Source organism: Nerophis lumbriciformis, linkage group LG18, assembly GCF_033978685.3.
Source record: "Nerophis lumbriciformis linkage group LG18, RoL_Nlum_v2.1, whole genome shotgun sequence".
NCBI classification, from domain to species: Eukaryota; Metazoa; Chordata; class Actinopteri; order Syngnathiformes; family Syngnathidae; genus Nerophis; species Nerophis lumbriciformis.
Window position 1 is genome coordinate 13372892 of NC_084565.2, and position 14396 is coordinate 13387287.

A 14396-nucleotide genomic window follows, 5' to 3' on the forward strand; every position below is an offset into this window, starting at 1 on the left:
CGTCACATACTGTCACGTCATACGTCACATACTGTCACGACATACGTCACATACTGTCACGTCATACGTCACATACGTATACGTCCTCCCCGAGCAGAGAGGTAGCAGCATGGCTAACGTTAGCTGTGATGCTAGCGCAGCCGTGCGAGCAACGCTCCCTCTAAGGTGCTCGCCTGTGCAATTGCGCACTGTTTAAGCGTCCTCTGCGCATAGCAAATCTATGCCACGCACAAAATCAAATAAAAAAATAAGCGCATAACAATTTTCGACACACGGACACGACAGAGAAAACAGTTTTCGTCATCATTGTTCAAATATTGTAACGTCTGTCGAGACGCTTATCTCCATTCGGTGCCACACGCCCACACCATCAAAATGCCGAGGCAAAAATTTCCACATCAACACCGTATGAAAAAATTAGTGATTTTTTTAGTTGTGATTTCCTTCTCTGCATGAAAGTTTAAAAGTAGCGTATATTAATGTAGTATGAAGAAGAATGTTTTAATGTAGACATGCAAGCCTTGAAAGAAAATTTTGAAAATCAAGTACTACATTTCCTGCAAATGGGTGCATTTCTACCCTATATTTTAACTTTAGATTTAGTCTCCTATCAAACTCTTTTGGCTGTCTTTTTGACACTTACATCCGGCGCCCCCCTCCACACCCTGGATTATAAATAATGTAAATAATTCAATGTGATTATCTTGTGTGATGACTGTATTATGATGATAGTATATATCTGTATCATGAATCAATTTAAGTGGACCCCGACTTAAACAAGTTGATAAACTTATTGGGGTGTTACCATTTAGTGGTCAATTGTACGGAATATGTACTTCACTGTGCAACCTACTAATAAAAGTCTCAATCAATCAATCAAAACACATAGAATCATCATACTGCTGTGATTATATGCATCAAGTGTTCATTCAAGGCTAAGGCAAAATATCGAGGTATATATTGTGTATCACAATATGGCCTTAAAATATCGCAATATTAAAAAAAGGCCATATCGACCAGCCCTAGTTCAATGATGCCATTTCTGTTTGTCATGTATAATTTTGTCTATTTTGTGTTTATCCTTGAATAAACAGGTCAGTTTCTTGTTACCAACCATTGTGTATTATTCAAACTCCCCTTATTCAGCTGGCTAGTTGTTATCAAGAGTACTAAAACCCTTTTAAAGTTAAGTTAAAGTACCAATGATTGTCACGCACACACTAGGTGTGGTGAAATTTGTCCTCTGCATTTGACCCATCCCCTTTGATCACCCCCTGGGAGGTGAGGGGAGCAGTGGGCAGCAGCGGTGCCGCGCCCGGGAATCATTTTTGGTGATTTAACCCCCAATTCCAACCCTTGATGCTGAGTGCCAAGCAGGGAGGTAATGGGTCCCATTTTTATAGTCTTTGGTATGACTCGGCCGGGCTTTGAACTCACAACCTACCGATCTCAGGGCGGACACTCTAACCACTAGGCCACTGAGTACAACATGATTCTGACAACTAAGTAGGCTAAATAACTTTAATACTTGCTCGGATAGGCCAGTATCGGTCAGTATCGGTATCGGTCGGTATCGGATCGGAAGTGCAAAAACAATATCGGTATCGGATCGGAAGTGCAAAAACCTGGATCGGGACATCCCTAATCTTGAGTTGTAAAATTGTGCATGTTGACCCCGAGAGGGACAAGCAGTAGACAAATGGATGGATGGATTTTTTGCACTTCTCAAAATCGGATCCGAAAATTTCAAAGTCGAGACACTTCTGGGAAGTGTGAACGACATCATCGACTTCTGTGGTCTTCCATGAGTCCAAAAATAGCCCCTCCCCCCCCAGACAGACAATAATGACGCACATCGCAAACCACCTTGATCTTAGCGGCCACAAGCTGCCTGTGCAATGGAGATACTGTTAGTAGGTCAGCGACCCATTGTCACGTACCCATAAATGACTTTCGGCAAGACTGAAAAGTGGACATTCAGCAACCGCTCGTTTGATTGCTTTCATCAAAGTGAATGTTTTTTCCCCCCTGAATTTTACAATCAGACTCGCTCCCTGCTTGGAGTGTTTGAGGAGGACACAGCTGCCATCTCCAACTACTGCACACTGCTTTATCAGGCCATGCACAGGATCTATGACGCCCAGGTACACACACACACACACACACACACACACACACACACACATGTACGAGCATGTTTGACAAGTGTAGAAGCATTGCCAATGAAGTGAGAACCACATACTGTGTCCACCTTGCAGAATGAGCTGAGCGCTGCCACACATCTGACCTCCAGATTGCTGAAAGAGTATGACAAACAGGTTTGGCAATTTCCTTTGTTTTCAAAGATTAAAACGTAAATTATAATACACTCGGCCATAGGGTTGCATTGAAGTATTTATTTCAAACCTGCACAATACAACAACACACATTTTTTTTAACATTTTGGCAGAGACATTTATGCAAGGCTTGAAAAGGGGTTGGATGAAGCAGATGCTTATAATATCCCAACCCCTCTCACTTATTCCACATTTAACATAAACAATATAATACAAGATTAATACTATACAAACAAAAACAAGAAAAGCTCCTGTACACTAACGATACAATAGTACCACTGTTACTATGAGACAAGACAGGACGGGTTGTCTCGATACCAATATTTTGGTACCGGTACCAAAATTAATTTCGATACTTTTCGACACTTTTCTAAAGGAGACCACCAAAAAATGGCATTGTTGGCTTTATTTTAACAAAAAAACTTACTGTTCATTAAACATATGTTTCTTATTGCAATTGAAGAACAATCTTGTCCTGAAATAAAATAGTGAACATACTAGACAACTTGTCTTTTAGTAGTAAGTAAACAAACAAAGACTCCTAATTAGTCTGCTGACATATGCAGTAACATATTGTGTCATTTATACACCTATTATGTTGTCAAAATTATAAAAGACAAACTGTAAAAATGGATTATTAATCTACTTACCGTATTTTTCAGACTATAAATCGCAGTTTTTTCATAGTTTGGCAGGGGGTGCGACTTATACTCAGGAGCGACTTATGTGTGAAATTATTAACCCATTACCGTAAAATATCAAATAATATTATTTATCTCATTCACGTAAGAGACTAAACGTATAAGATTTCGTGGGATTTATCGATTAGGAGTGACAGATTGTTTGGTAAACGTATAGCAGGGGTGCTCACACTTTTTCTGCAGGCGAGCTACTTTTCAATTGATCAAGTCGTGGGGATCTACCTCATTCATATATATAATTTATATTTACTTATTTATGAAACATATGTTTTTGTTAACAAGTTAAAGGTGTTTAATGATAATACAAGCATGTTTAACACATATAGTTAATATTGTTAAGTTAAAGGTGTTTAAAGATAATGCAAACATGTTTAACACATATAGTTAATATTGTTAACAAGTTAAAGATGTTTAGTGATAATGCAAGCATGTTTAACACATATAGTTAATATTGTTAATAAATTAAAGGTGTTTAATGATAATACAATAATGTTTAACACATAGGTAATATTGTTAACAAGTTAAAGGTGTTTAAAGATAATACAAGCATGTTTAACACTTATAGTTAATATTGGTAATAAGTTAAAGGTGTTTAAAGATAATACAAGCATGTTTAACACATATAGTTAATATTGTTAATAAGTTAAAAGTGTTTAGAGATAATACAAGCATGTTTAACACATATTGTTAATAAGTTAAAGGTGTTTAAAGATAATACAAGCATGTTTAACACATATAGATTCCTTTCTTTCATGAAGACAAGAATATAAGTTGGTGTATTACCTGATTCTGATGACTTGCATTGATAGGAATCAGACAGTGGTGATGATAAGGTCCGCATTTTCGAATGGAGGAGAAAAAAAGTCCTCCTTTCTGTCCAATACCACATGAAAGTGGTTGGTTTTTGGCATCTTATTTGTCCAGCTTCCTTACTCCTTTGTATACACTTTACAAGAAATACATTGGCGGCAAACTCCGTAGCTTGCTAGCTTGTGCACGCCAGCTTTCTGAGACTCTTATTTTGGTAGCGGAGGCAGGATGAAGTAGCGCTTTTATTGTGCAACTGTGCAGTCGGTCTTTGGAGTTTTGACGACAGGTACGGCGCCAGAGTCTGTTGAAATAAAGTGTTTCTCGCCTTCCAGTCGGTAATTTTAATGAGCTGGCAGCAGCCGGCGTCATCTCAGAAGACCCTCGGGTGCCGTGAATGTCAATCAAGTGACGAAAGTGACGTCATAGTGAAGATTTATGATCGCTCATTTTTAGGACTATTTTTTTAATGCCTGGCTGGTGATCGACTGACACACCCTACACGATCGACCGTTAGCTCGCGATCGACGTAATGAGCACCCCTGACGTATAGCATGTTCTATATGTTATAGTTATTTGAATGACTCTTACCATAATATGTTACGTTAACATACCTGTTGGTTATTTATGCCTCATATAACGTACACTTATTCAGCCTGTTGTTCACTATTCTTTATTTATTTGAAATTGCCTTTCAAATGTCTATTCTTGGTGTTGGCTTTTATCAAATAAATTTCCCCCAAAAATGCGACTTATACTCCAGTGCAACGTATATATGTTTATTGTGCATTTTCGGCCGGTACAACGTATACTCCGGAGCGACTTATAGTCCGAAAAATACGGTAGTTTTGGATGATACCACAAATTTAGGTATCGATCCGATACCAAGTAGTTACAGGATCATACATTGGTCATAATTTAAGTTCTCATATGTCCAGGGACGTATTTCCTGAGTTTATAAACATGATATGAATTATCATGTTGTTTCTTATTTGTCCAGCTACCATACTCCTTTTTATACACTTTACAAGAAATACATTGGTGGCAAGCTCCGTAGCTTGCTAGCTTGTGCACGCCAGCTGTCTGAGAATCTTATTTTGTCAGCGCAGGCAGGTTGAAGCTGCGCTTTTATTGTGAAGACAGGAACTGTGCAGTCGGTCTTTAGAATTTTGACGGCAGGTACAGCGCGAGAGTCTGTTGAAATAAAAAGTGTTTCTCACCTTCCTGTCGGTCATTTTTTTCTTAATAATGATCTGGCAGCAGCCAGAGTCATCTCACAAGACCCTTGGTTGCTGTGAATGTCAATCAAGTGACGAAAGTGATGTCATAGTGAAGTTTGATGATCGCTAATTTTTAGGTACATTTTTTAATGCCTGGCTGGCGATCAACTGACACACCCTTCACCATGGACCGGTAGCGCGCGATCAACGTAATGGGCACCCCTGTCTTAGACACACTAAATCAACCGCAACATTAGTGCTACATTAAACATTATGTCGCTACTGCTCCGACGATACCTCAAAAATAATGTTAAAAAAAAATTGAAGCCTTGTCCAGCTGTTTACTGACATATACTATTCATGTTTAAATAAATATTGGCTCCAAATATTCGTTATTGGCCTCTTTGACTACTGATATTCTGTATTTGCCCTGCCCCGGTCACTCTCTAGTTCAGGGGTCGGCAACCTTTACCAGTCAAAGAGCCATTTTGACCAGTTTCACAAATTATAGAAAACAATGGGAGCCGCAAAAATGTTTGAAATTTTAAATGAAATAACACTGCATACAAAGTTTTTTTTTTGCTTTCTGCTACGTATAAACCAGGGGTCCCAGACACAATGCCCACACCTTTTTATGGAATTTTTAAGCTAGTGCGACACGCGGTTTTTAAATGAATAGCGGTTGTCAGCGTCATGCGTGCCGTGATAGTACAGCATATAGCGCCCACTACAATCAGCGTGCCTGATCAGCCACATGTTGAATGGGGATTCCGCTTGCTCACATAGGTGACAGCAAGGCATACTTGCTCAACAACCACACAGGTTACACTGACGGTCGCGGTATAAAAAAAACTTTAACACTCTTACTAATAATGCGCCACACTGTGAACCCACACCAAACAAGAATGACAAACACATTTCGGGAGAACATCTGCACCGTAACACAACATAAACACAACAGGACAAATACCCAGAATCCCATGCAGCCCTAACTCTTCCGGGCTACATTATACACCCCCGCTACCAAACCCCGCCCACCTTAACCAACGCACAGAGAGGGGGGGGTGTTTGTGTGAGGGAGCAGGCTTGGGGTGGGGGCGGGGTTTGGTGGTAGCAGGGGTGTATAATGTAGCCCGGAAGAATCAGGGCTGCATGGGATTCTGGGTGTTTGTTGTGTTGTGTTTATGTTGTGTTAAGGTGCAGATGTTCTCCCGAAATGTGTTTGTCATTCTTGTTTGGTTTTGGTTCAAAGTGTGGCGCATTATTAGTAAGAGTGTTAAAGTTGTTTTATATGGTCACCGTCAGTGTAACCTGTGTGGCTGTTGACCAAGTGTGCCTTGCTGTCACGTATGTGTGCAAGCAGAAGATGTATATTGTATAACAAGTATTTGGCTGGCACGTTGTTAATACGATTGTAGAGGGCGCCAAATGTTGTACCATCATGGCACGCCCTTATTATAGCTGTAAGGGTGAAAATCAGTGAATATTAATCCCTGGAGTTTTCTGCGAGAGGCACTGAAATCCGGAAGACTCGAGGGAAAATTGAGGGGTTCAGCAAGTAAACTGCTGAGCCGCATCAGAGTGATCAAGTGATTAGGAGTGACAGATTTAAAGTCCCAATGATTGTCACACACACGCTAGGTGTGGTGAAATTTGTCCTCTGCATTTGACCCATCCCCTTGTTCACCCCCTGGGAGGTGAGGGGAGCAGTGGGCAGCAGCGGCGCTGCGCCCGGGAATCATTTTTGGTGATTTAACCCCCAATTCCAACCCTTGATGCTGAGTGCCAAGCAGGGAGGTAATGGGTCCCATTTTTGTAGTCTTTGGTATGACTCGGCCGGGGTTTGAACTCACAACCTACCGATCTCAGGGCGAACACTCTAACCACTAGGCCACTGAGTAAACTAAACCCCATGAAATCAAAGAGCAGCATGCGGCTCCGGAGCCGCGGGTTGCCGACCCCTGCTCTAGTTGTTAACTTCGGATGTATTTAATTTACATTGTGTTCAAATGTCATTAAAATTGACAAAAACATATTCAGGGATGTCAGTGTTTCATTGTGGTTGTTCATGAGCCTCGGGTAAATGAAAAAAGGCCACTTTGTTAGCTGCATGCTAACATTGGTTGTCACTGAGCAAGTCCGTCTTATCGCCACTACCAGCTTTATCAATGTTAACATGGTTTTATGCTAAAAAAAAGGCATTGTATTGTAAGACTCATCGAGGATTGCTGCCACCTTTTGTGTTTGTGTAACAATTCAAACCATTAACCCAGTTTGTTGATGCTCTTCAAAGCGTTTTCCTTTAGGGGGCGATGACGAGGTGATGAGCTCCACCCTGCATCAGTTTGCGAAAGTCATCGATGAGGTTCATACACATCGCCGCTGCTCACTTCCGGTGTTGCATGCCCCCACTTCTGACACCACTCTTTGTTTTCACAGTTGAGCTCCTGTCACGCCGTTTTGTCCACCCAGCTCGCCGATGCCATGATGTTCCCCATAAGTCAGTTCAAAGAGAGAGACCTGAAAGGTATGGTCACATGCAAATGATGACCTCTCTGACGCGACGAACTGCTGAAAACGTTGTTTTTGTCCCTGCAGAGATTCTCACCTTGAAGGAGGTCTTCCAAATATCTAGTGACGGTAACCACGAGATCAATGCCTTAACACAATAAAAGTCTTAACTTGCCTTCTTCTTCCTGCAGATCACGACACCGCCATCAACAGATACAGCCGCCTGTCCAAGAAGAAGGACAACGACAAGGTAGTTCATGAAAAGGAGACAGTACGGGTGTGACTCAACATGTGTGCGAGGACATCGTGTGTGTGTGTGTGTGTGTGTGTGTGTGTGTGTGTGTGTGTGTGTGGCAGATGCGGGCTGAGGCGGTGGAGGACGTGTACACCTCGCGCAAGAAGCAGCACCAGACCATGATGCACTACTTCTGCTCCCTTAACACGCTGCAGTACAAGAAGAAGACGGCACTACTGGAGCCGCTGCTGGGCTACATGCAGGCTCAGGTTGGCACGCTCACAATAATTGAACCTAAACAACAGCGATTGAAAGTTGTTGTTTTTTTATCCGTCCAGTGTAAACATCAGGAATTGTGTTGACAATGTGGGATGACGGATGGTACGACATGACAGCAAACAGCAGAGGGCGCAATTCATTCCTGCCTTAACAGGCTCTATGGCAGTGTTTTTCAACCACTGTGCCGCGGCGTGAGATACAGTCTGGTGTGCCGTGGGAGATGATCTAATTTCACCTATTTGGGTTAAAACTATTTTTTGCAAGCCAGTAATTATAGTCTGCAAATGATGTGTTGTTGTTGAGTGTCGGTGCTGTCTAGAGCTCGGCAGAGTAACCGTGTAATACTCTTCCATATCAGTAGGTGGCAGCAGGTAGCTAATTGCTTTGTAGATGTCGGGAACAGCGGAAGGCAATATGAAGGTAAAAAGGTGTCTAATGCTTTTACCAAAAATAAACAAAAGGTGAGTGCCCCTAAGAAAAGGCATTGAAGCTTAGGGAAGGCTATGCAGAACAAAACTAAAACTGAACTGGCACTAAGTCAACAAAAACCGATTGCTGGACGACAGCAAAGACTTACTGTGGAGCAAAGATGACGTCCACAATGTACACCCGAACATGACATGACAATCAACAATGTCCCCACAAAGAAGGATAAAAACAACTGAAATATTCTTGATTGCTAAAACAAAGTAGATGCGGGAAATATCGCTTAAAGGAAGACATGAAACTGCTGCAGGAAAATACCAAAAAAAGAGAAAAAGCCACCAAAATAGGAGCGCAAGACAAGAACTAAAACATTAAACACAGGAAAACAGCAAAAAAGTCAAAATAAGTCAAGTTGTGATGTGACAGGTGGTGACAGTACACCTACTTTGAGACAAGAGCTATATATGTATATATATATTTCTTTGTTTGTCCTATCCAGCTTCTCAGGCAAATCATATAGTTGATGGTAGATGCCCATATCGGCTGTTCAGATTTATTTTACAAAAGAGAAGTGTAGGATACTCCTCTTGTTGCCTTATTTGTATTTGACTTTATTAAATGTGTTGATATTATTATTTGGTGCAGCCGGGCCGGAGCAGGAGGGCATAGCAAGAGAAAAAAAAGAAGACAGGGGGAAATTGTGGGGCAAGAGGGGGATTAGACAGAGAGACAAAAACAACAACAACAATAGAGCAACATCAGCAAATACGACATGTACAAATACGATGGTAAAAGTGATAGCAAATAAGCAGTTAGCGAAAATAAAAAAATAATACAGAAATGATAATGAGCATTATTACACGACAAATGGAGCAATACAAATACCAATAGAAATGTTGAGACGAGCTATATTGATGCATGCTTTGTTATGGTTTAAAGTCATATCCAACAATTGCAACAACGACTTTTTACTGTCAACTGAGTTTTGTTTTTTCCTGATTTCTACTGGTGGTGTGCCTCTGCATTTTTCAACGCAAAAAAAGTGCCTTTGGCTCAAAAAAGGTTGAAAAACACTGCTCTAGGGACATTTAAACTGAAAAGTTACTACTTCTGTGTGTATGTAGAACACAGTAGAGTGAAATGGAGTGATGTTCTAACTCCCATCACTACACTTTTGGACAAGAATCACACTATTTTGTCATGCTTTACTTGTGTATTTGATGACATTTAGCTTTAACAGCCTGCGACACATTCTAGAGATACTATTAGATTAAAAATATTAAAAAATAATGTGACTATAGTAACACAAAGCTGCCATGTAGGCTTTTTTTTCTTTAAAACTGTCATTGCTCAAAAAGTAATAATTAATCAGAATCAATGTTATGAATTATTGACCTATTCAAGGCTCCAATTACTTTACATGAAATAATCCGCTTAGAAATATTTTTGTGGAAAAATATTGCATATTTTGTGTGTTTTCCATATAAAAATGTTTATTTTTTGTTTTTTTTTGACAAAAAGGTAATTAAAAATGATAATAAAAACGTATGATTGACGGGTGCATCTGAAGTTGATCTAGAGACTTAAGTGTTGAAAGTAATAAAAAAAAAAAAAGTATGACCTATCTTTAACACTTATATGAGGGGGTCCCTTTTGGATCCCCAATAATTTTTGTGGGATTTTTTTCTTCTAAACTGTCATTGCTCAAAAAAATTATAATTAATTAAAATCAGTGTTATTATGAATCATTGACCTATTTAAGGCTCCAATTACTTCACATGAAATATATCATTATGAATTTTTTGGTGGGGAGATTATTGCATATTTTGTGCCAAAAAACGTGTTTTCTTTGACAAAAAGGGCATAAAACATAAATAAATAAAGTTATTTTTTACTTTATATCAACAGATACTGTAGACCTAAGGTTGACCTAGAGATTTAGATTTTTTTGAATACATTTTTGTAAAATGACAAACATTTTTAATATTTTCCCCTGCACCAAACTTGAGGGGAGCCCTAAAAAAATTATATATTGTATTCCATCCATCCATTTTCTACCGCTTATTCCCTTTGGGGTCGCGGGGGGCGCTGGAGCCTATCTCAGCTACAATCGGGCGGAAGGCGGGGTACACCCTGGACAAGTCGCCACCTCATCGCAGATATATTGTATTGGTTTTGAAAATGAAAAATATCAAAACATTTAAACTGAAAAGTTACTACTTCTGTGTGTATGTAGAACACAGTAGAGTGAAATGGAGTGATGTTCTAACTCCCATCACTACACTTTTGGACAAGAATCACACTATTTTGTCATGCTTTACTTGTGTATTTGATGACGTTTAGCTTTAACAGCCTGCGACACATTCTAAAAATACTATTAAATTAAAAATATTAAAAAATAACGTGACTATACAAAGCTGCCATGTAGGCTTTTTTTTCTTTAAAACTGTCATTGCTCAAAAAGTAATAATTAATCAGAATTAATGTTATGAATTATTGACCTATTCAAGGCTCCAATTACTTTACATGAAATAATCCGCTTTGGAATATTTTTGTGGAAAAATATTGCATATTTTGTGTGTTTTCCATATAAAAATGTTTATTTTTTGGGTTTTTTTGACAAAAAGGTAATTAAAAATGATAATAAAAACGTATGGTTGACGGGTACATCTGAAGTTGATCTAGAGACTTAAGTGTTGAAAGTAATAAAAAACAAAAGTATGACCTATCTTTAACACTTATATGAGGGGGTCCCTTTTGGATCCCCAATAATTTTAGTGGGATTTTTTTCTTCTAAACTGTCATTGCTCAAAAAAATTATAATTAATTAAAATCAGTGTTATTATGAATCATTGACATATTTAAGGCCCCAATTACTTCACATCAAATGTATCATTATGAATTTTTTGGTGGGGAGATTATTGCATATTTTGTGCCAAAAAACGTGTTTTCTTTGACAAAAAAGGCATAAAACATAAATAAATAAAGTTATTTTTTACTTTATATCAACAGATACTGTAGACCTAAGGTTGACCTAGAGATTTAGATTTTTTTGAATACATTTTTGTAAAATGACAAAATTGTTAATATTTTCCCCTGCACCAAACTTGAGGGGAGCCCTAAAAAAAATTATATATTGTATTGGTTTTGAAAATGAAAAATATCAAAATGGCTCCCGCGTGCTTTGATATTTCAGTGTGTGGCCCTCAATGGAAAAAGTTTGGACACCCCTGGATTAGCTCATATCCTAGAACTTATGCTGCCTTTTGGCTTCTTTCTTTTGCTTAGGAGACTTTCCTCTTTTTTTCTCGCCTTTTACCTCACAGATCAGCTTCTTTAAGCTGGGCTCCGAAAACCTCACCCAGCAGTGGGAGGACTTCCTGGCCAACATCGGCACCAGTGTCCAAAAGTAAGACGCTCTTCCATCTGTGCAGGTCCTTTGCCAAAACACTCAAATTTGATGGAAAATAGGCAATACCGTGCACAAACTGTCTTAACATTTCTTTTAGGCTGATTCCACGTGAAGAGGTTGAGTGCCTATTTCAAGAATGCAATGTCGTTTTTAAGTGCATTTCTGGAGCCCTGTGAGAGCTGCTAATAATCTTAAGTGTGTGTGTGTAGTGTGCGTCGGGAGATGGAGGAGGAGGTCAGCCAGATGCAGGAGACCATCCAGCAGATGGAGAGCTCGTGTGACACCCTATACGCACCGTGCGACCCGGACCCAGTCCACTCCCCCGTGTGTCGAAACCTCACCAGGAAGCAGGGCTACCTCTACATTCGCAAGTAAGAACACTTGTTTATAATGTGTTGATGTTAGCAGTACACTGCAAAAAGTCAGTGTTCAAAAACAAGAGAAAAAAAATACAAAAATTAGGGGTATTTTATTTGAACTAAGCAAAATTATCTGCCAATAGAACAAGAAAATTTGGCTTGTCAAGACTTTCCAAAACAAGTAAAATTAGCTAACCTCAATGAACCCCAAAATACCTTAAAATAAGTATATTCTCACTAATAACAAGTGCACTTTTCTTGGTAAAAAAAAAAAAAAAGAGACCTTTTTTCTCAATATGTTGAAAAATATTCTTAAATTAAGTAAATACTAGTGCCATTATCATGACATAATGATATGTGCTCGGCATTACATTTCTTGAAACCAGCAAACTTATACTAAAAACTAGTTTATTGTTCTTAATGGAAAGGCAACAAGGCAAGCGCTTGTTACTCTCGCTCAGGCAAATCATATGGTCTAAAAATGCATTTTTCCATCGATAACATGACATCATCGCGCCAAGTGTGTGCTCTTTCAGTCAATTAGTGCGCAAGGAATATATATATATATATATATATATATATATATATATATATTTACAGCCCCCGGCTAAAAAAAAATTTAATTGTAATTTTGAGGAATTGATCTGAATGTGAATGAACTATTTCTGTTCAAAATTGTTTGAAATGTTAAATGTTTAAATATTAACTGTCAGTTTACTGTACTGCAGAGGTGGGACCAAGTCATTGTTTTGCAAGTCACAAGTAAGTCTCAAGTCTTTGCCCTCAAGTCCGAGTCAAGTCCCGAGTCAAGACAGGCAAGCCCCGAGTCAAGTCCAAAGTCAAGACTGGAAAGTCTCAAGTCAAGTCCTAAGTCCTGCATTTTGAGTTTCGAGTCCTTTCAAGTCCTTTTAACCACAGACTAATATATTAACACAGATTGTGTATGCTTTTCAAACGCTGTATTTATTTATTAAAACAAGTGCATTTTAAATTGCAGGAAAGAAAATTGTGCTGACATTGCACTTTATAATAGCACTATTAACCAGTCATTTTAAACATTAACTCATTCCTTTACAGAACAAACACATTGAAAAATAAAGTGCAAATGTACTTATTTGTACAAAAGTGTTAACATTGAAAAAACATGACATATACGTGAACATAACAAAAAAGTTGTACTTTTTATATGTCAGGGCCCTATGCTGCATTGCATTTGCAAAAGACCAAATTAGCCAAGAGTCTGTCAGTCATTTGTGCACGATGGGGGCGTAGTATGATGCCACCATGGCTGAAAACTCACTCCACTGGAGCACTGGAGGCAGGCACTGCCAAGACTCTCATGGCCACTCGGAACAGTGAAGGAAGAGTCTTCATGTTCAATGCCCAGAACAAACGGGGGGAGAGAGTTGTTTTGGGTTGGTGCACTACTTGTGAGTGTATCTTGTGTTTTTTATGTTGATTTAATTAAAAAAAGAAAAAAGAAAAAAATTATTTCTTGTGCGGCCCGATACCAATCGATCCACGGACCAGTACCGGGCCGCGGCCCGGTGGTTGGGGACCACTGAGGTAAACAACCAACAGTATGTCAGAAAGCTAGCTAAAACGGTACACATATTCATAATATAGTATACATTTTAACTGACCTTTATTTTACTATTTTTGTCTTTTTTTAGGTGGCTAAAATACGCGGTGCTCCTGACCGCCGTCTAACGTTACGTGTGATATATTGACTAACGTAACCCTGCTTAAAAAAAATCACTGAACAAAAAGTATGAATAAGGTAGTGAACTGCAACAGATTCCCGTGTTTGCAATAACGTTATAACGTTAGCAGTGAGTTTACAGCCTCACTGATTTAACTACACAGCAAATAAAAGTCACGTTACTTAGCCAATAAACGTTATCTTACATTCAAAACTTACCGTTCTTTGTGCAACTTCAAATGCCGGACGAAGTTGGAAGTTGTTGCCTCTCCATCAGTAATTTTCGAACCGCATGTGTTGCATACTGCAAACCGTTTTGTGTTGACCACCTCGTAATTTTTATACCCAAACAAAATTATTTTAGGTATCATTTTTTGTTCACTGGCGTGTGGCTTGGACATGTCTTCT

General features: G+C 39.0%; 1 protein-coding gene across 1 annotated transcript in view; it reads left to right on the plus strand.

The window, feature by feature from the left end:
- The window catches only part of appl1 (adaptor protein, phosphotyrosine interaction, PH domain and leucine zipper containing 1), a 42674-nt gene that overhangs the window by 3399 nt on the left and 24879 nt on the right, over positions 1–14396 (plus strand). The window contains exons 2-10 of the mRNA XM_061977691.2: positions 2046–2144; positions 2259–2318; positions 7358–7429; positions 7504–7591; positions 7663–7704; positions 7767–7825; positions 7933–8079; positions 11842–11924; positions 12137–12298. Coding sequence (XP_061833675.1) covers positions 2046–2144; positions 2259–2318; positions 7358–7429; positions 7504–7591; positions 7663–7704; positions 7767–7825; positions 7933–8079; positions 11842–11924; positions 12137–12298 — 812 coding nt within the window. The remainder of the gene's footprint in view (positions 1–2045; positions 2145–2258; positions 2319–7357; positions 7430–7503; positions 7592–7662; positions 7705–7766; positions 7826–7932; positions 8080–11841; positions 11925–12136; positions 12299–14396) is intronic.